The sequence below is a fragment of the Callithrix jacchus genome, chromosome 11, assembly GCF_049354715.1.
Source record: "Callithrix jacchus isolate 240 chromosome 11, calJac240_pri, whole genome shotgun sequence".
NCBI classification, from domain to species: Eukaryota; Metazoa; Chordata; class Mammalia; order Primates; family Cebidae; genus Callithrix; species Callithrix jacchus.
In genome coordinates this window covers 47540002-47562833 of record NC_133512.1, presented here as the reverse complement: position 1 = coordinate 47562833, position 22832 = coordinate 47540002, and the positions used below count along the sequence as shown (strand labels likewise).

General features: G+C 32.9%; 1 protein-coding gene across 20 annotated transcripts in view; it reads left to right on the top strand.

Annotated features, from left to right (window-relative positions):
* PHF14 (PHD finger protein 14) overlaps window positions 1–22832 on the top strand; it is a 247910-nt gene that overhangs the window by 102282 nt on the left and 122796 nt on the right. For 18 of the 20 annotated variants that reach the window (XM_035253747.3, XM_078342675.1, XM_078342674.1 and 15 more), the window contains 3 exons: window positions 2662–2830; window positions 16547–16597; window positions 16721–16842. In XM_035253747.3, the coding sequence (XP_035109638.1) occupies window positions 2662–2830; window positions 16547–16597; window positions 16721–16842 (342 nt within the window). Of the gene's footprint in view, window positions 1–2661; window positions 2831–16546; window positions 16598–16720; window positions 16843–17428; window positions 18159–20081; window positions 20237–22832 lie in introns of those variants that run through there. The other 2 variants (XM_009002355.5, XM_009002354.5) reach the window with 2 other exon arrangements.

Below are 22832 nucleotides of genomic sequence, written 5' to 3'. Positions count from 1 at the left end.
AGAAAAAAGTAAATCATGAATTATTTGGAATACAGAATGTTACTAGATTTATTGCATTTAAAGATTCATAAAATCTTTTTCTTTAACTTACACAAATAAAATTCTCTAAATTAGTACACTTTCTTGTCTAAGCACTATTATACATTTTTCTTTAGTAACTAAGATTTTGAAATTCCCATTGGGTCATCATTCTGATTATAGGTTGTATTTGTATGGTGCTAGAGATGAAAAAGGTATAGAAAATTGAGAAAAGGCCAGACGCGGTAGCTCAGGCCTGTAATCCCAGCTCTTTTGGAGGCTGAGGAGGGCTGATCACTTTAGGTCAGAAGTTCAAGACCAACATGATGTAACCTTGTCTTTACTAAAATCATGAAAATTAGCTAGGAATGGTGGCAGGCACCTGTAATCCCAGCTACTCAGGAGGCTGAAGCAGAGAATCACTTGAACGTGGGCGGTTCAGGCAGTGAGCTGGCATTGTGCCACTACGCTCCAGTCTGGGTGACAGAGTGAGATTCTGTCTCAAAAAAAAAAAAAAAGGAAAGAAAGAAAAAGGAGGGAGAGAGAGTGGAAGGGTGGGAGGGAGGGAAGAAAGGAAGGTAAGGAGGGAGGAGGGAGGGAAAAAGGAAAGGAGGGAGGGCCTTTCTGTAATATAATTTGATAACTTTTGTAGCCATCTCTGTTTTGAAGGCTGTTGTATTTATTACAAGTTACTAATAATATCTAACATTTCTGGAGTTTCCACAGTTTAGTTATGTTAATAAATTCAGAATATACTTAACATTTCAATTCTGAGATCCTGTAAGGTGTGTATTTCTCTTACCAGTCCTTGATGTTTTCTTATAGGACAAATACAGGAGCAATTTAGTATATTCATTTGGTTGTATTTTTGTTTGATGGTAATCTAACAATCTAGGGAATAAAGTGCTGGCTATACTTACATGAAGTGTACCAATAGATACATAAAAGTTTTCTGAGTAATACATTATTATCTACATTTTTATTTTGCTTTCACACATCAGTTTTTTTGGTGCTAAAATTTTTGCTAACCTATTATTAAATAATTAGGAATTCTGAGATACTTAATTTAATTTTTATCTTGGGAATAATATCTTTGCATTAACAAAACAAGTGGTACTTTGTATTTAACTCTTGTTGGAGTTCAAAATTTAAAACTGTCACTTTGACAATTAAATATTAGTTTAATAAGTTGACAGTTTTAGTGAATGAAAGATGTGAATTTTGATGGAGCATGAAATCAAATCAAATCTTTGAAAATACTTGCTATGAGAATTATAAGCTACTTTTAAAGGTACTGATATAAACATATATAAACTAAATATAAAATACAAGTTTACAGATTATAATCATTTTTATTAAGAGAATACTGTCAAACTTTTGGAGAATTCGCTTTTGATTGTTCTTTTACGTTTGAATAAAATATAAATAAAAAAATAACAATGGTTTTAACTTTTTGAAATGGGCCCTGACTGGCAATATGAAGATTTCCAGCAGTCATTGTTTAGATTTCTGCTGTCTAAATGTTAGCCACTAGCCACATATGGCTATTTAAATTTAAATCAATTAATATTAACATTTGAATTTTTCTCAGTGGTATTTGCCCCATTTCAAGTGCTCAGTAACCATCTATGACTAGTGGCTACTGTTCTGGACAACGCAGATACGTAGGTAATCCTACTATAGAAAAGGTTCTATTGGATATCACTTGTCTAAAGTTTTAGTTTCAATTAATTTTTAGTATTACGCATATTAAAATTCTTTATAAATGCTGCTTTAACAAATTTCTTTAGTAAATAAATGTATATTTCTTTTTTTAGAAGTAGTAGGGGCCACCAACTAACATGACCTTTTTTTCCCCCAACAATTCTTAGAATCTGTTTCTATAGTTCCTTTTAGTATATTCAGCACAACTTGTCGTTGACTACAGTTAAAAGATATGATAACTGTGACAACGAGTAGTGTTAGGGTCCATGAAGGGCTTCAATTTTTGGATATCACAGTATATGTTATTTAAAGAGAAGTCATGCTTTCTAAAGGTAAACTGTTATTATTATTATTATTATTATTATTTGAGACAAGGTCTTGGTCTGTCACCCCGGCTGTAGTGCAGTGTTGCGATCATGGATCACTGCATCCTCGACCCCCTGGGCTCAAGTGACCCTTTCACCTCACCTTCCTACTCAGAAGCTGAAGTGAAAGGGTCACTTGAGCCCAGGGCGGGGATACCACCATGCCTGGCTAATTTTGTATTTTTTTTTTGTAAAAATAGGGATTCATTATGTTGTGAGCAATCTTCCTGCCTCAGTCTCCTGAAGTGCTGGGATTATGGTTGTGAGCCACTGCAGCTGGCAAAATCACCTTTTTAATCAGTGTTGAATCTCATCTTTGTTCACTTATATAGCATTGTTAAATGTGTTCTTATACTTACAAGGATACAGTAATTTGCCTTAAATATTATATTCACAGTAGTCATTCTTAGAGGAGTATTTCTGAATGTTTATTCATTAGGTACCCTGTAATCACATTACCTGTGTATATTTTTATATATTCTTCTTACATACCTGGATTTTGTATTTATAAAAACATAGCTAAAGCTGGAAGATAATAATAAATACATGATTTTAATTTTTCCCCTTTATGTAGGCAGTGCTCAGAATGTGACCAGGCAGGGAGTAGTGACATGGAAGCAGATATGGCCATGGAAACCTTACCAGATGGAACCAAACGATCAAGGAGGCAGATTAAGGAACCAGTGAAATTTGTTCCACAGGATGTGCCACCAGAACCCAAGAAGATTCCAATAAGAAACACGGTAATTTATTTTTTATTTATCATAAGCATCACATAATTCTGAGGCCAAAATGTAAGAGATAATGGCCTCAGAATTCAAACATATACTCAGGGCAAACATATAGTCAGCAGTTAAAGAAAAAGACATGTATATTATATGTAATATAGAAAAATTTATCTTTCTATATTATGAAAATATACCACATGCTTGCCTGAGTGTTTGTAGTTTATATGTTGTTGAAGGCATAATAATAATGAACACACCAGCACATCCACCACCCACCTTAAAAAATGGAATATTCCCAAAGCTCTAGAAGTTTCCTTTAAGTCCCTCAACAATCTCATCTTTATCTGTCTAGTCCAGAGGCCACTTCTTTTCTCAGCTTTATATTTCTCATTCACTACTTTTTCTTTATAGAAGATATTTACACTCCAAATTTATGTATTTATAAATAATACATGGTTTATTTTTGCAGTTTTTGAATTTCACGTGAATAGCATCAAATGTTTTTCTCTGATAATTTGATATTTTGACCAAAATTATGTTGATTTGATTCAGACATGCTGATTCATGTAGTAGTAGTTTACTTCTTTACTCATGTATAGTTTTCTATTGAAAAAAATAGATCATTACCTGGTTTTTCTTTTGCTTTGTTGTTGGGCAATTAGATTGTTTTCATGTTTTTCTGTTCTACACAACTTTGGTGTATTTTTTATTTTTATTTTATTATTATTTTTTTTTGAAAGAGAAAGAAAAAGAGGGAAAAAGAGGAAAAAAGAGGGAAAAAGAAAAAGAGGGAAAAAGAAATATTACTTCATTCCTAAAACAGGTATCAATAATGGCCGATCAATATTTTGTGTGTTTAAAGTGGATAATGTATATTTTGTGTGTTTAAAATGGAGAGCTCTATTGAGTTTATTGTTCTGGATCTGAGTTCAAGTCCTGGATATCGTTATCAATTTTCTGTCTCATGGAATCTAAATCTCATTATGGGTCTTATGTATCTGGGTATTAAGATCTCTTATTATTACATTAATCCTTTTACCACTGTATCTTTGTTGCTTTGAAATCTATTTTATCAAATGTGAGAATTGCAACTCCTACTTTTTATTTATTTACTTTTGCTCTCCATTTGGTTGGTAAGTTTTTTTCCAACCCTTTATTTTGAGTCTGTGTATATCTTTAGATATACCGTTAGATTTTGTCTGTATCTTTTGATTGGGGGATTTGGTCGATTTAAATTTAGGGTTACTGGCATATGATATTAACTGGCTATTTTATCCTTTTGCTGATGTAAATACTTCTTTATGTTAATGCTCTTTACTTTTTGGTGTATTTTTAGAAAGGCTCATACTGGTTGTTCCTTTCTATATATAATGCTTCTTTTAGAAGTTCTTGTAAAGGAGGCCTGGTAGTAATAAAATCTCTGAGTACATGCTTGTTCCTAAAAGATTTTATTTTTCCTTCAATTGTAAAGCTTAAATTGGCAGTATATGAAATTCTGGGCTGAAAGTTCTGTTCTTTAAGTATATTGAATATTGGCCCCCACTCTTCTTCTAGCTTGTAGGGTTTCCGCTGAGAGATCTGCTGTAAGCCTGATAGGCTTCCCTTTATGGGTAACCTGATCTTTCCCTCTGGCTGCCCTTAATATTTTCTCCTTCGTTTCGATCCTGGTGAATCTAACGATTATGTGCCTTGGGGTTGGTCTTCTTGAGAAATATCTTTGTGGTGGTCTCTGTATTGCCTGGGGTTGAATAGTGTCCTGCTTTGCTAAGTTAGGAAAATTTTCCTGGATAATGTCCTGAAAAGTATTTTCCAGCTTGAATTCATTCTCTCCATCACATTCAGGTACACCAATCAAACGTATATTAGGTCTTTTCACATAGTCCCATATTTCTTGGAGACTTTGCTCATTCCTTTTTATCCTTTTTTCTCTATTCTTGTCTTGTCGTTTTATTTCATTAAGTTGGTCTTCGACCTCTGATATCCTTTCTTCTGCTTGATCCATTCGGCTATTTAAGCTTGTACATATTTCACTAAGTTCTCGTGTTGTATTTTTCAACTCCATAAGTTCATTTGTATTCCTCTCTATATTGTCTATTCTTTTCATCATTTCATCGAACCTTTTTTCAAAGTTCTTAGTTTCTTTACATTGGGTTGGAACAAGTTCCTTTAACTCCCAGAAGTTTCTTATCATCCACCTTTTAAAGCCTACTTCAGATAATGGAACACAGTCCTTTTCCATCAGGACTTGTTCTGTTGCTGATGAGTCCTTTTCCATCAGGGCTTGTTCCGTTGCTGAGTCCTTTTGCATCAGGGCTTGTTCCGTTGCTGATGGATTCTGATTTGGGGTATACTCGGCCTTCTTAGGCTGTTTTTCCCTTCATTGTAGATGAACCGCCTTTCCAATTAGGTTTCTGAGTCGATGTCCGATTTATTGATTCCCAGTGCTGGGATCCGAGCAACCCACTGTGGCCGCCTAAATAGCAGCAATAGGACTAATGGTGCTCTTCTGCCCGGGAATCTCTGGTCTGGCTTCCCTCTTGAGTCCGCAACAAGCGGCTCTGACTTCCCGGAGCTCCAATCTCCGGTCAGTAGGGGAAGCAGTCCCGTTTGCTCTGCATGAAGAGCTGCTGCCTGGCAAAACCGCTGTGGCGGCCACGAGAGTCGAGCTGGCGACCCGTGGGGCTCCTCCACTGGGAATCGGCTGATCTGTAAGTGACGAAAATTCGTCTAAAAGTGTGGCGTCGTCTCGTTCTCTGAGCTTTCACTGGGAGCTACAATCCCGAGCTGTTAGTGATCGGCCATCTTGGATCTCGTCTCTTATTTTATTTTTTAAACCAATTTTGTGATTTTTATTGATGGATGACAACTTTATACTCCTAGGCATCACTGATCTGTGTACAATTAGGGATGCACCATTAGAGAAGAGCAGACAGCAGGATTAAACAGACCAGACTGAAGAAGAGATCAGTCTTCATTATTTGCCCATTTTTCATTATGTGTACACAGAAGCATGTATGCGATTTGAAACCTTTTAATGGCAATAAAGTAACAATCACCCATCTATGTAGACTAACATTTTAACTCCAAATATCTGATCTGCAATGTGTATATAAGCAGTTTCTTTTCACACAGTAATTAAAATTTTTCCCTGTTAGGGACCAGCAACTTATTTTTTATGTTTATTTTTCTTTTGAAGTAAGTATTAGTTCTTTGATAACTGGCTAATTTTTCTCATTTATCAAAAACGAAAGGTCAGGGAAAGAAAAGTGTGATGGACTAAAAAAATTCTTTTTTAAGGAAAGGTAAAATTCATTTTCACAAATTTACAAGTGTTACTGGTGCAGGATTTATTCTACTAAGCAATGAGACTGGGAATCAAATGCAAGACTGGGACTCTATTCTACACAATTTTGTTTTAAATATTCTTATAAATGTCTCCTGCAGCATGGTAACAAGGTGTTTGTGTATGTATTAAGGTATAGATTTGCTAAGTTAGAGACTATCTGCATCTTCAGTTTCGCTAGATAACTACAGTTGTTTTCCAAACCAGTTCACACTCATACCAGCAATGGATAATGTTTCTGTTGCTTCACAAACTTGTTGTCCAGTGTTTTAATGCTTTCAAATGTGATGCAGAGAAAATAGTATGTTGACATTTTATGTTGCATTTCTCTCAGTATTAACGATTTTGTGCATCTGGTTATATATTTTTGGTAATTTATATTTCCTTTTCTGGAAAATATGTATGCAAGTGTTTAACCAATTTTTCTTTAAGGGTGTTTACCTTTTTCTCATTGCGAATTCTTTGAGGCCAAGTTTTAAAGAGTTTCTTCCGGAAATCATTTATGTTCATTTTTACCAGGTACTTTGGAAGGGTCTCTACCAACTTGAGAATTTTTTTTTTTTTTTTTTTGAGATGGGAGTTTCGCTCTTGTTACCCAGGCTGGAGTGCAATGGCGCAATCTTGGCTCACCACAGCTTCCACCTCCTGGGTTCAGGCAATTCTCCTGCCTCAGCCTCCTAAGTAGCTGGGATTACAGGCGTGCGCCACCATGCTTGGCTAATTTTTTATATTTTTAGTAGAGATGGGGTTTCACTGTGTTGACCAGGATGGTCTCGAAGTCTTGACCTCATGATCCACCCGCCTCGGCCTCCTCCCACAGTGCTGGGATTACAGGTGTGAGCCACCGTGCCCGGCCGAGAATATTTTAAATAAAAGTTTGGTGTGTATGTTTTCCATTACTTTCGGAGTGTAAATTTTAAACCTTTAAGTACTGGCTTATAGTTATGAATTCTTAGGACAGACATATTTTACTTTCCTGGCTTGAGCTGAGGCAGGCACTTTTCAAAACTCTTTCTTTCCACAAGGGAGATGTAAAGATATTTTTAGGGTTAGTTGTCATCATTTGTTTTGTTACCTGTTTCATTTTAAAGAGTCTTCAATTTTTTTCCTTAAAGTAACAGTTTTCTCAAAAAAAATTTTTTTATCTGTATTAACCTCCTATATTATAGTCACTTAACAGATCTCATTTAGGAGAATTCACCTTGATTTTTTTATTCAGTTTTGTGTTATGGGCTCATATAAAATTGATGAGGCAAATGTGGGAATTGTTATATCTTAGATAATTGAAATAGTTTATTTTGGGTGTGCTAAGTAGATAGACTTGAAATAGTTTTTATTTGTAGTTTCCACTATTTACAACTCTTTTTTAGGCTTCAAAATATATTTTGTTTATAAGGGAACTAGAGAAAATTTTTCTTTGTTAAACAAGTCTGCTAGTTTCTGTTTCTGAAATATTTTCTATAATTGTTTGAAAATGGTAACTACTGTTATTCTTAAGATCTTAGAGAAGAGTTATTATTTCATATGTCTGTGTCTACAAAGATTATCCCCTTATGAAACCCTGTTTTTCCAGTTTCTTTATTGTTTCAAGAAAGCCTTGTCACCAGTATTATCATCCTTAACGTTGGAGTTATCATATAGAGGAAAATTATGTATATTATGGTAATATTTATGTGCCCCTATTTCAGTATTACTTGAGATAAAAGAGAACTCTTTAATATTAAAGGATCCTTCTATATTTTTCTCTCCTTTACCGGTCTGCATTTTTTATCCTAGAATTATGAGGAAGCTTTAAAATTTGCTAGTATAATCCCATTCCTTTCATCTTGCTCTTTGTCTCTAGTTTTCTTGTTTAAAAGTTTTTGGTTTATTTCAGATTTTAGTGAGTGAAATACCTGGAAAAGAGTCCATAATGGAGCCAGTAATTTTAGGAAATGTGGTGTGATTGTTTTTTTACTTGTAGAAATTCAAATGCATACTGAAGCTCCAAGATAAAAATCTTTAATATTTGGAAAAATGATTACTTTTATCTATTCCTTTTCTTAACTTGTTTTTGTCAAAAAAGCATTTTTTAAAACTTTTTTTTTTTTGGTAGCATAGAATACTGTGAGGTACCAAGTTTGGAAACGATGCTCCAGAGTCCATGATTACTTGCATTAGTATTTGTTGAAATGTAGACTTTGGACCCACCCTACAGCTATTTTTGGACCATTCTAGAATTAATGAATTCGAATTTAAGGGGTTTGACTAAGCAGATTTCTTAGCACTACACTTATACTAAATAAAAGTTGAAAATAACTACTAATGGTGATTACCTTCCCTCTTTCCCTCTCAACTTTTCTGCCTGCCTTCCAAAAATCCATTCAGAAAACAAGACAATTGGTGTAAGGTATTATACTAAACTGTTCAAGGAATGTAGGAATAAGAGATACAGAAGAAAGTGATCAGTTCTTTTGATCTTCATCTTATCCTTTATGCTGAGTTCCTATTGTTACCTTAAGTTTTTTCATTTCTATTTCAGAGTTGTGTTTATCTTTTTTAATTAATAGGTGGTATGTTAAAAAATGAGGTGTTGTAGTTGTGTTTCTTAGCACAGTGTTAATTATGAGAGTCCAGGCATACAGCAGTCTACTAAATACCTTTTGTATAAATACCTTTTGAAATATGTAACTGATTTTTCTCTCTCATTGTTACATTTTTAAGTCATTGCTCCTAATGTCCTCCTACTTACACTTTTTATTTTAGCACATATATTACAGTTGGGAATATTCTGTCTTGAAATACATTATTATAGTATTTTATTTTTGTCAGTTTTTCATTTTTCCTGCCATTAATTGATCAAAGTATAATTTGTTTTAATGTTAGTCTTATTCTATCATGATTCTGAAGAAAATTTTACCTTCATCACATATATAGGGCAATCATGACATACCCCGAGGTCATGGACCTGCACTCCTGGCAGACAGCAACTTCCCTGCTTACCACAGAGGAATGGGTCCCATTCTTATCGTATTTCATCAGTAAAACTATAGAATTATTGTAAAGGCAGCCTTAGATAGCTCTGTTTAAGTACTTTGTTATTTAGAAATTTTTTCTGTATTATTTTCTATGTGGAAACTTTTTACTTCCTTTTAGGCAAGGAAATTAATTTTGAAGAAAATAAAAATGAGCTTACCCATATCCCTTTTGAAGTTACTGTAAAATTGATGTTCATACTTTGGGCATATTTTCTAGAAACTCTAATGTAACTTGAAAGCTTTCAGATTTTCTTTTGCTTTCTTTGCACTTTATGTCATATAGTGACTTTTCATCTTTTACAGAATTGCCAAAGGACTTATTGGGACCTGTCTTTCCATAGTTTTCACACACATGCATCATCATCTACTCTCTTTGAAGTTCAGAGATCTTTTCTTCTGACTTACAAATTCTGGTTTTGTTTAATGTATTTTCTTTTTTGTAAAATAATACAATAAATAGTCAAAGTACTTTTTAGCAGCTTTAAATGAAAACCATACTGTTTTTCAGGATGTATTATTTCTTTCAGATCATTTTTTTAGAAGGGGATTTAAACACGTTTAATTGTTTTTCCATCTCACTTAATGTAGCCGCTAGCCTGTTCTAAGCGGCAGTCTTTATTTGAGAGATAATCAAATATCTTAGAGCCTACTTTTATTACATTTATGGTTTTTTTTTTTTTCGAGACGGAGTTTCGCTCTTGTTACCCAGGCTGGAGTGCAATGGCGCGATCTCGGCTCACCGCAACCTCTGCCTCCTGGGTTCAGGCAATTCTTCTGCCTCAGCCTCCTGAGTAGCTAGGATTACAGGCATGCGCCACCATGCCCAGCTAATTTTTTGTATTTTTAGTAGAGACGGGGTTTCACCATGTTGACCAGGATGGTCTCGATCTTTTGACCTCATGGTCCACCCGCCTCGGCCTCCCAAAGTGCTGGGATTACATACATTTATGTTTTAACTAATTTTACACATATAAAAAGTACCTATTTAATAAAGTTTAAGCTTAAGTCTTGAGAATCTGAAAATATGAAATATGTTTCATATAAATATTTTTTAGATGCTAGTTTAGCAAAAATGTTGAAGCATTTGGATTCAGTTCTGTTAAAATCACTAAAGGTTATTATACGTTATGTCCATATTTATTTTACTTATACTAACTGTTTGAATTATGACAGTTTGGGAAAGAAGGTTATCTGTGAGGGCTTTAGATACCAGAATGTTCTATTATCAGACTCAAGGTGACCTCTCAGGTACTAGTCACATTTTATAAAACCTCTGTCTGTCATAGATTCTTAGAAGAAACCCTTGCAAACAGTTTTTGTAGTGAATTAGAATATACTTAATCACTTTGGCTACTTGGAAGAGATCCACTGTGGGTGCCCTTAGCTCAAGTAATCTCTTTTTTTGAGACAGAGTCTTACTCTGTTGCCAGGCTAGAGTGCAGTGGTGCAATCTCAGCTCACTGCAGCCTCCACCTCCCATGTTCAGGTGATTCTCCTGCCTTGGCCTCCTGAGTAGATGGAACTACAGGCGTGCTCCACCATGCCCAGCTAGAGACGGGGTTTAACCATGTTGGCCAGGATGGTGGTCTCAATCTCTCAACCTTGTGATCCTCCCGCCTTGGTCTCCCAAATTGCTGGGGTTATAGCCTCACTCAGCTGCTCAAGTAATCTTATTCATAACCCCGAGACTCCCATTTTGCTTTTTGCCTCTTGGAAATCCATCACTTTTATTTATTCCTGGGAGTATGAAATAAAGATAATAAAGAATAGGTGGAGCTTCAAGGTTTTACTTATTTTTGTATATACCATTATGAATACATATTTTATTATAAATTGTTAGACCCCTAGTTATTTCCATTTATAGTGGTAAAGACAAATTGGTAATGATTTTCTTTTCATCCTCATATATATTTTCATAACCCTGTTAAGGTAAACTAAATTAGATAGAAACTCTACAGCCAATGGACTAAAGGGGAAACACTCACTTTTGGTGACCACCATTCCATCTGTTGTTTATTGATACCCAACAGAAACAGATGACACCTTGTTCATAACTTGTTTTTTGTATATAGCAATTTTCTTTGAATATTTCATGAACTTTAACTTGTTTTCAATATAGTTTCATAATTGAAAGACAAATATTTTTAGGGATTCTATATATGTATAATTTTATATTTTTGGAAATTATATATATTATTTTATATATAATAGATACTATACTATAATTTTATATTTTTAGGAATTAAATATATATCTATATATATTAGAATAAATTTTATACTGGAGCATTTTTGAATAGCTGCCAGAAAGCGACTGGCATTCTTCTCCAGCATAAATCTAATGCTATTTAGCTTAACAGAAGTTTTCAAAGTTTGACTTAATTGCCCTAATTAACATTGATTTTGGAATTTTGCTTATGAATAAGCATGTTCTCTTTTTACATATAAATTACAGAGGAAGGCATTTCTTAATGATTCATCTAAGCATATGTGACTTACTTTAAATTAATCATTATTTGTATAAATGTTGATTTGTCAACAAAAACCTAAGTGTTAAATTTAGTGACGTGGCCACAAGTGAATATATGAAGCGCAGTTTAGTGATATCAGAAATGTTAAGGTACTCACTCTTTTTTTAGTTTTAAATTTAGTTTATTTGCCCAATGAATTATACATTTGACTTACTTGCAAATTAAAATAACCTCATCTTTAAAGAATAATTAAAATACATTACATGTTTTTTAGTCCAAATGAGAGAGAAGTTAGAGAAATATTTAATTATATGTGTTAGATTAATAAACTATTTATTTATTTTTATTTTTATTTTTGAGATGGAGTCTCACTCTGTCACCCAGACTGGAGTGCTGTGGCATGATCTTGGCTCACTGCAACCTCTGCCTCCGAGGTTCCAGTGATTCTCATGCCTTAGCCTCCTAGGTAGCTGGGATTACAGGCGTGCGCCACCACGCTCACACCCAGCTAAGTTTTGTGTTTTCAGTGGAGGTGAAGTTTGTCTACTAACCTTGTCTCTACTAAAAACGATGAGGCTGTTGGCCAGGCTGGTTTCGAACTCCTGACCTCAGGAATGCCATGCCAATCTCTTCTGTGGATGTTTTTAATCACCTCTTTTCAAGTACGTTTATCATAGACAGATTAAGAGCAAGGTGATGTAAGCAGCTCAGGTTGTAATTGTCCTCTAGGCAAATCAAGTTCCTAAAAAAATAACAAAACAAAAAAATTGGAAGGCGTCAACATTTGGAATGAGTTTTAAACTTTCATTTACTTCTAATAGCTTAACTACTGTCAAAATGAATCACAGTTTGGAATTGCACCCTTTATTCATCGTGGAATTTCCAAGTAACGTATCTGTGTTGCATTCTAAAGCACATACTAAAAAAGTAAAATTCTTACTTCTTCCACTTATTATTTTTACCCCACTGTTTTATTGTTGCTAAAGTAGTTTCAGCCTCAAAATATATTATAAAAAGACCACCCAGTTATGTATACTTCTATTTAACTGAGATGGGACAAGCTCTTGGATAATTGAAATTTATCAGAGGGCCCAAACTTGTTTTTGTTTTTCTTCGTGCTTTTTTGTATCATTTCTCCCTCTTTTAAGCTCTGCTTATGTTTTGGGATTTATTCAGGGACACTACTTTTAAGATACCTTGTCTGTTGTAATATTAGGCAGTTATGAATTTTCATAGTTGCTGCCACTTCATTAATACAAAGAAAAAAAAGCCCATAGCTTTTAACATTTTCTTGGTTAGAGGACTTGGTATTTTGTATAGTTACATTTGGATCAAATTCTTATTTTTTTCTTTGGAAATATTAGTAATGTGATAAATGCTAAATAAGAGTGCTGTAATTACTTTGGTAATGGATCAAGTTAGTATGTAGTATAGAGCTACCAAATTAGGGAGACTGTAGTGCCAGTTTGAGTTTCTTCTTTATTGGGTATATATAATTCTCCAACATTATTTGAAATGTAAGAAATCTTCATTGGGCATCACAGTGTTACAGTTTAGTTTAAATATATTCAAGCACAGTAAGAGATTTGCATTCTTAATGATTGTGCTCATCTTTATTTGGGATTAAATTATTAATCTTGGATTAGCCATGCAAGAAAAGTCACAGAAGTTGAGATAATTGAGTTTAAGGTAAAGGTTTACCTCAGAAACTTACCAGCTGTGTGATTATCAGCAAGTCATTTTTTCTGGATTGCTTTTTCAGAGCTCTAAGATGATACTATTTTACATTTTTATAGCAAGATTGTTTTTATAGATGGAAATTGTTTATATGTCTTGTGTTATTCAAAATTATTACATGAATACATCAGCAATTACTGTTTGGTAATAAATATACTTAATTTAAAGTGACTATTTTAGATAATTAAAAATATACCTAACACATGAGAAGAAATTTATAAATATAGAGAAATGCAGCCATACCATTGTGTGATAATTGGCATTATACCATGTGATGTTAATTGCTCTCTGGGTATGAAGACAGTTTAAATTGATGGAGTCATAACAGATGTTTGAAGATTTAAATTATTATCAAAATGGTAAATAATTAAACACCTTTAAAAGAGTTAAAAATATGAACTTACAGTATTAATATATATACTTGAAAAATTAATTCAAAACTAGATGAAACATTTTTTAATTACCTAAAAGATGAGTGGAATGAAGAATATGTGGAAATGTATGGAAGTCTTTTGCACATTGTTTAGAAGTTTATAGAACGCAAATGAGTAATTTGAATATTTTCCACTTGATATTGATTACTAATTTGTAGTACCTTATTGAAATGCCCTGTAGGCCAGGTACAGTGGTTCATGCCTGTAATCCCAGCACTTTGGGAGGCCAAGGCGGGCAGATTGCTTTAAGTCAAGAGTTTGAGATCAGCCTAGCCAACATGGTAAAACCCCTTCTCTATAAAAATGCAAAGATTAGCCAGGCATGTTGGTGCACACCTGTAATTCAAGCCACTTGGGAGGCTGAGGTATGAGAATCACTTGAACCTGGGAGGTTGCAAATACTAATGTAGTTACAGTTCTTTTAAACATTTGTATGCATTCTGTCTAATGATAAATGTATTCTGAATTATAGGATGTGAATTTTAGCTAAATTCGTTTAAAATGTCATTTTAGATGGCATTTTAATTAGTTTTATGTTAACTAGGACTTTGGATTGTGAGACCTTTTCTTGTGCTCTTTTTGGCTGCTTAAAAATTATTTCTTTAAATAAACATGAATGCACATGCATACATGTAGGCAAACAATGTATGTAATATGATCCCAGGTTTAGCATTTCAGCTATAAAAGTCATACATGATAAGTTATAAAATTTTAAATACTGAGTGACAGAGGGAGATTCTGTCTAAAAAAAGTAAAAAGCCCTGTAAATATGCATTATGCAAATTAGATAATAGATTACCAAGTTAGGGAAAAATAGGTTAAACTTTTTGTCAAATTTTTATTTTTTGAGACAAAGTCTCATTCTGTTGCCCAGGCTTGGAATGCAGTGGCTCTATCATGGCTCACTGTATCCTAGATCTCCTGGGCTCAAGTTATCTTCCCACCACAGCCTCCTGAGTAGCTGGGCTATAAACACTCACAACCATGCCTAACTGATTTTTTAATTTTAATTTTTAGTAGAGATGTGGTCTAACTGTGTTGCCCAGACTGGTCTTAAACTTCTAAGTTCAAACAGTCCTCCCACCTTAGCCTCTCTAAGTGTTGAGATTATGGTCATGAGCCATGGTGCCTGGCCCATCAGTCAAATCTTTTAATTTGTGTTATATAGAGTCATCATTTATTAGTTTTGATTTAACCACTTATTTTATTAAAACAAGTTAATTGAGTCTTTATGTCATAAGCATTGTGTTAAGTTTAATTTAATAAAATAAGTTGGGTGTAGAAAGATGAATTAGATATGGTCCTTACCAATTTGGTGATGAATTTTTTAAGAGGACAGAAGATAAAGCATTAGGCACAGAAGGAAAAAACATGAATGTAGAAAGTACTAGCCGTAAGTTTTCAGTTAGAACTTGAATAAGTGTTGTTAAGGACCTTACTACACTGGTGTCCTTAAACCTATGTGTATGTGACCTACTTGGGATTCTTGTTAAAAGACAGATTATAATTCGTGTGTCAGAGTAAGCCTGAGATTCTGCATTTCTAGTAGGCATTCAGGGCATGCCAATGCTCATGGATCATGATTGATATTTAGAGGAGCAAGTCTCAATACTGTTCTTTGGAAGTAAGAATTGTAAATGTAGGATCTGCATTTAAAGACGTTTCCTGGATATAGTCTTCATTTTTCATCCTAATTACTTCCAAAATGTAATTAAAACACACTGGCAATTTAAATTTAAATAGATAGTTCATAAATTTACTTGTTTTGAATGACCAATTTAGTTGACTTTTGGTTATCTAGGGACAGATTAAATGGTATGCAGTTAGCCATGGTATTAAATAAGGGTGGGTTTGGTATCATGAAGAATTTAAATTACAGTAATGTAAGAAAACATTAATATATTTATACCATATTCTGTTTAGAATTACTTGGTACCTACTCTAGCTTGGGAATCTTCCTTGATCTCAGCTGTCCAAGTAATATTTGGGAGCAGTGCCTGCTTTCTAAAACTTCCAGTCTCTAAGGAACAGTGGGAATTACATATGGGAATTACAGAATCTACACAGAGGCTGTGTTGTGGTTGGTGGAGATTTCTAACATATTGGCTGCAAATACAAATGTAGTTACAGTTCTTTTCAACATTTGTATGTGTTCTTTCAAATGGTAAATGTATTCTAAAATATAGGATGTGAATTACAGCTGAATTAGTTTAAAATGTCATTTTATATGGCATTTTAATTAGTTTTACGTTAACTAGGACTTTGGATATGTGAGACCTTTTCCTTCTGCTCTTTTTTGCTGCTTAAAAATTATTTCTTTACCTAAACATGAATGCACATGCATACATGTGGGCAAACAATGTATGTAGTATGATCCCAGCTTTAGCTATAGAAGTCATATGTGATACGTTTTGAAAACTTACTGAGTAAATCATCATTATGGACAATTATGAAATGTTGAGAAAATCCTTTAAAATAATTTTGTAGAGTGCATTTTTTTCTATCAGATACATGTTTATTTAAAAGTAAAGTACTATAAAGTACATTTAATCTTTTACTTTTTATTTCCTATGGCATAAATGGTAATAAAATGCAGTGGTCCAATACAGTATTAATTAGAAATAGCTGATTTTTCAAGTACCTAACTTAAGCAATAACATTTAACATAGGAAATTTATTTTTATCATTCATTAAACATTATATATTGTGTGGATTTTTTTTTTTTTCCAGAGAACCAGAGGACGAAAACGAAGCTTCATTCCTGAGGAAGAAAAACATGAGGTTGGAATAAGTTAAGCACTTTTACACAGTCTTAACTTTGAGAAATTTTCTTGCTTAAAATTGTTTCCCTCATATCTTTATTTTGTTTTGTTATGTTTTATTTTATTATCCCTTGTATGGCAGGAAAGAGTTCCTAGAGAGAGAAGGCAAAGACAGTCTGTGCTGCAAAAGAAGCCCAAGGCTGAAGATTTAAGAACTGAATGTGCAACTTGCAAGGGAACTGGAGACAATGAAAATCTTGTCAGGTAAGTTGTATGCTAAAACCTTGTCTTTAGGGGATTAAGGTTCCGTGTTTATTATTTTCTCATCACAGAAAAAATGTAAAAAAAATTGCAGGGTAGGACCTTTCTTAAAATATTGTTTAGTGGAAACAGTACTTCAGAAACAGATTTCATCTACTTATTAACCTCCCACGCATGGTTATACTCTGGATTTAAATGTAAATAAGAGTGATAATCTGCATTTTTAACACAGGAAATTATTTTTCTCTTCACAAGAGAAGTTGACAATGGTCTCTATTTAGAGGCCATAAAAGTAATTTGATCTAAACACTTTGTACTAAGATTATTATATTTTATGTCAAAACAATTAAGTTACTAAGCTCTGTTAGCATATTCTAAATGTTGAAATTAATAAGCAATGGTGAGAAGACAGACTTTTTGTTGACAAGAATTTAATTAGCACTTTCTTATTGCTTATTAAAACAAATGTGTTAAATGCTTCTCCCTGACGAAATAAAGAAAGGTGAAAAGATGGCCTAGGTAGATTTTATTTTTTGTTTTGTCCTTGTTTCTTTGTTTCGTTTTGTGACTTTTTTTTTTTTTAAATCAGACATAATGCTAATCAGGAATCTTGGCTGATGCTCCACATTGGGTCTTCCCAGCAGTCCAGAGATTGCTAATTTTAGCTGAAATGAAGAAATTGATCAAAGTTCTGGGTGAGATGGGGGAGTGAGTAGGTGAACAAAAAGAGAGCTGATTTAAAAGAGGCATCAGACTTCCAAAGGACGGTGGCACAAAGGTTCCTACAATTCTTATAGGGACTTTGTAAGGGAACCCGTTCTGATTTCTTTAAAAAATTGTCTTCTGGTTAAGCCCTGTTAAATTAACTGAGGACATAGAAATTAAACATTTCAAAAAGAATAAGCATATTGATAAAACAAATATGTTAGTATTATGTTTTTAAATATTTATTTCCACATGTAATCTATTTCTGTCATTAAGAATATAATTTGTCTTCTTTCTCTAAGAAACACATGAAGGCTTAAATTTTATACCACCAATGAGAAAGATAAAGTAAAAATTACAGTAAAGACAAAGTCCTTCAACAAAGTTAAGAAAGTTTATAGTAATTGGCTAATGTTTTTGAGGCAGTTCATAGGAGCTATCCTGAAGATTAAGTTTACTAAAATTTAGGGTGAAGTAGTAAGTAGTTCCAAGTTCAGGAGATACATGTGCATAATTCTGACTGCAGTAAGATTTTTGCAGTATGTCAGAAATGAAACCCCAAGCATAAGCATAACATAATGGAGTAAAGGAAACAACAAAAATAAAAAAAAAAATAACAATCTTACGTAATGAACAATTTAATTCAGGAAAATTCCCTTGGGGTTGAAGATGGAGTTGAGGGCTATGATTAATTTGAAACAGTAATTAAAAACTTAGAGAGCTTGTGATCCTCTTATTAATTATTTGAACCTATATAAGTATCTAGTGTATCTTACTGATTTTTTTTTTTAAATACAAGATTGATTGAGGCCTTTTCACTGGAGGACCTATAAGTTTTTGTTGTGATTTTGTCATATGTTTGAAATTAGGAACCCGAAAAATAAAATTTTTATTTTAAAAACCAGTTTATGATACATATCTAGCCTGTCATATTTTAGTTGTTTAATAGAAAAAGTACCTTCTAATTTTGATATTTGATTAGTATTACTCTATATTATTTATTTCTTTAGTTTCTGTTATAAAATTTTTATTTCTAATTGAGTTATTACAATATACCAATGTCTGGAATTTTATGAAAGTCTTCTGTAAGGTAAAGATATTTTTATTACTCTGAAATAATGGATATACAAAGTCCCCTTCCTTAGTTTTGTTTTATTAAGAAGATAGCATCATATATTTTCTGCAAAGTTTTAAAGAAGTAATGTAGAGGAAATTAAATGTTTTATTGATACCATATTTTAATATTTTTAGGACAAGATAAACTGGATATAAAGCAATGTCATAAAATATTTTTGGACATAATGTGATCTTTAAAACAAAATACATTGTTTAAGTACTATTCGTCTTGGGTTAAAGAATTTTATATAAAATAACCTATGTTTAATAAAAGCAATCTTATAAGCCAATATCTGCCATTTTCCTTGGCATCTCATATTTTGAAATTGGCACTGTTACTGTTTGAAAATCACCCCCAAAAGTCTACACTTTTTTATTACATCTTAAATATTATTTATACATACTATTTTTTAAACTTTCAAATAAGGTATTTTAAATAAGGATTTTTTTTTTCTCTAAAGATATATTTCAGTGCTTATTCAGAGATATGTGTATGTCTGTTAGGTTCTCTTTTAAAATTAAACTTCATGGGTCACAGTCTTTTATTTAATATACTGTGTTTACTTTCTCAAGTTCTTTTAAACTAATGTTTACATCTCACTAGAACCTGCTCTTCAGCAGTTTTGATTTTTGAAACCACACTTCTCTATGTAATTCAGGCTATATAGAAAATTCCTTCTTAATTTTCCTTGCTTTTTAAGTTATTTGTACAAGTTTATTTGTGAATATACATGTATCCTTTTTTATAACATTGAAGAATTGCATGCAATTTGTTAGTAAACTGTAATTAGTAGGTTTTGACTCTTATTTTCTGCTTTGCCTGTTTTTCTGGGGACTTCGGCAAATATTTAGCATTTCTGTGCCTTGGTTTTCTCCCTGTTGCACATGATCACAATCATACTGTGCTTCATTAGGTACCTTATGAAGAACTGCTGAGTGATAGTAAGGTTCTTTTCATATGAAATGTTAGAACAGTAGTATTATTTAGTGACACATAATACATGTATATGTGTCACAATTGGTAAATATGTTTCCAGTTATAATAAATATTTATTTTTTATGTCAGAAATGTACATGTCCTGTTTTTGTATATAATTTTGTCTAGAATCTAGGAGACAAAAAGAAATTTGTCATTATATGTTTTCTAAAATGATTAGATTGAAGGTTTACAGCATCTCAGGGAATTTTATTTCATTTTTTTAAGTGCGCACTTTTGCCATCTGCTTTTAAAATTTAATTAGAAATTATCTGAGAAGTTTTCAACTAAATATATATTTCTTTAGGTTATTTAATGCAATCTAAATGCTAAAGGCCAAATTGAAACTATTTCATGCAAGGTCTTTTTAGGCTCTGTGATAGGTCATTGTTGGACGTATTTATGGAACTACTTAGTCATACCTTATTTATTTTTGTTTCCACAGTTCATGGCACATTCAGTACTCAGAAAATGCTTGATAAACGAACCCTACATGAGTAATGACTGAGTATTCTTTTGCTGAATTTAAAAACACCTGTCACTATTATAATTCAATTCTAGAGCAAATTGAGTCATAAAATAAAATGTTTGATGAAGATATCTAAGGGCTTAATAAAGGATAATTGACTTTTGCTGCTAAAATGTAGTGGATAGTTTTTCCTCCCCTGTATTTTAAGTAAATACATAGATTTGAGATTAGTTGATGCATCTGTGAAAAGTAGAAATGAAGTGATTCCTTGAAAGGGAAGAGGGCCTTTATTCTCCCTCAGTCTTTATCCAACTACCAAATTAGGAATAACACCAGACTTCTAAACCTCAAATTTTATCTTAACTATATAAACTCAGTGTGGCACATTTTATTACTTAATCAGAGATAGGAGAGAGAGAGAGAAGAAAAGTTTCCTAAAGCTAAGAACCCTGTAATCCATGAGCCCTGTTAAATAGCATCTTTAATTTTATTTTGTATTGTGGCCATAATTCAGAAGCATTGAGGGTAGAAAATGATCTATTAAGCTATTTCACTTTTATAGCTAATTCTACACTATTAAATGCTTGCCACAGACTCCCCTTTATTTGAGTATATTGCAAATTATATAGGTATTTAACCATTTTGGTTACAAGGGTAGGTTGTCAATTTGGTCTCTAAATGTTGTTGTTAACACTTTTATTTATTTCACATTTAAAAATCTGGCTTGTCAGTGCATCCTCACAAACTAAATTTGATTTTATTATAAATTATTAAGATGACCAGCGAAAATTTATGTATATTACAGTTTAATTTCAAATACTAGTCTCTTATTTTTCTGAACCTAGAGTTTTCATTGTGGAAAAGTTTTTGATAATAAATTCAATATTTAGAACAAATATTTTCTTTCATTTTGTGTTATTTTTGGTAATCTGTTTGTTTTTGTTTGAGACAGGGTCTTGCTCAGCTGCTTAGACTGGCATGCAGTGGCACGATGACAGCTCACTGCAGCCTGAACTCTTAGGCTCAGGTGATCTTCTTTTCTCAGTCTCCTTAGTATTTGGGACTACAAGTGCCTGCCACCATGCCCAGCTAATTTTTTTTAATCTTTTGTAAAAATGGGGTTCTCACTATGTTGCCCAGGCTGGTGTAGAACTTGTGAACTTAAGCAGTTCTCCATCCTCAGCCTCCCAAAGTGCTGGGATTACAGGCATGAGCGACTGTACTCAGCTAAACTGTGTTTTTCAAGGAATGTATTGATGTCATGTCATTTGCTAGTTGCTTCTTTCTTGTGTGTCAGCACCATGGTTTTTTCTTTAGTCATCCTGGTCTTTTCGGTGTTCACTGTAACTATTTGCGTGGGACTTTTCTGCTGTCTGTAATGTATTTCAGCATATTTTCTTCTTCCTTCTAAGCCTACGTCAGTGTTTAGTTCCTTCATGTAGTCTTCCTGACTTAAATGGCTTCATATTGATTGTCTTGCATTGATTGTCCTTGGAACCCTCATAAAGTCCCATGTCATGCTGTGATCCATTTTGCTTGTAAGTTGTGTTGTTATTTCTGTCAATTAATTTACTTTTCCATGAGATGAGTCTAGCATCTGTGCCTTCCGTTTATTTCTAATGACCCTGATAGTCTAATACAATATGGCTCAGGCAGTTAATTCAGAATAAATGCCTGTTAATTTACTGATTACACTGCCATATGTACACCTTTGCAACTCTATATAATTAGAATAGTTTATAATTTCTTTTTGGGCAGGGACATTTTTTAAAATAGTTCCTGATTGATTTGTTTTATTTTTGAAAATTTAAAACTTTAAAAATTACTGAGTACAAAGTTAAAAAGAGTGTATGTTTCTTGAAACAAAAATAATAGGTGACAAATAATGGTTTTTGCTTAACTGATAACCTTTATTTTTGTGGTAGTTGTTTACTGCACTGAGAGTTAGGAAATCTCAACTAGTTTAAGCTTGTCACCTGCCCGTTTTGTAATTTTAAGCAAGTCACTTAATCTCTTTGAGTTTCACTTTTCTTATTTTAGGAGAAGACCTTAGGCTGTAACCTCTCTGAAGCCTAGTACACTATGTCTGATATTCAAAGATTATATAATATTCCATGTTCTCTAGTCCATGCTACCTCTTTATTTACTTTTGGTCACAGTCTCCTGTGTAAAAACATATTCTCAGTAGCATCTTCTTCCAGGCTACTCTTTGATTATGTATTATATGATTATTCTTATTGATTAAATATCTTAGAATGGAAGCCAGTTTTCCAGTTGCATTTTCTCTCATTTACCTAGAGTAGTAGAAAATAAGTCAGTTTAAAACACATTGATAAATAGCACATATTTCCTTTTTTAAAAACAACTCTAGTGGAATCTAATTTTCATTCCATTAAATTTTACGCATGCTTAGTGTAGCGCTTAATGGTTTTTAGTACATTTTTTATTGTTCAACGATCATTACAGTCCAGTGTTTAGATTATTTCATCACCTCAAAACTACTATGCCTGTTTATAGTCAGTCATAGCCTCCATCTCCAGCATCAGGCAACCACTGCAAATGTTCTTTTGTCACTGGTTTTTCATAGTCCTGAGAAATACTTCTCGTTATATATGTTAGATTTTGTTTCCACAAATAATTTAATGTAATAAGAAAACTTCTAATTAAAGAAATATTAAAGTGTCTCTAATATGAAAAAATTACACTATTTTATTCATTTTTCAACTC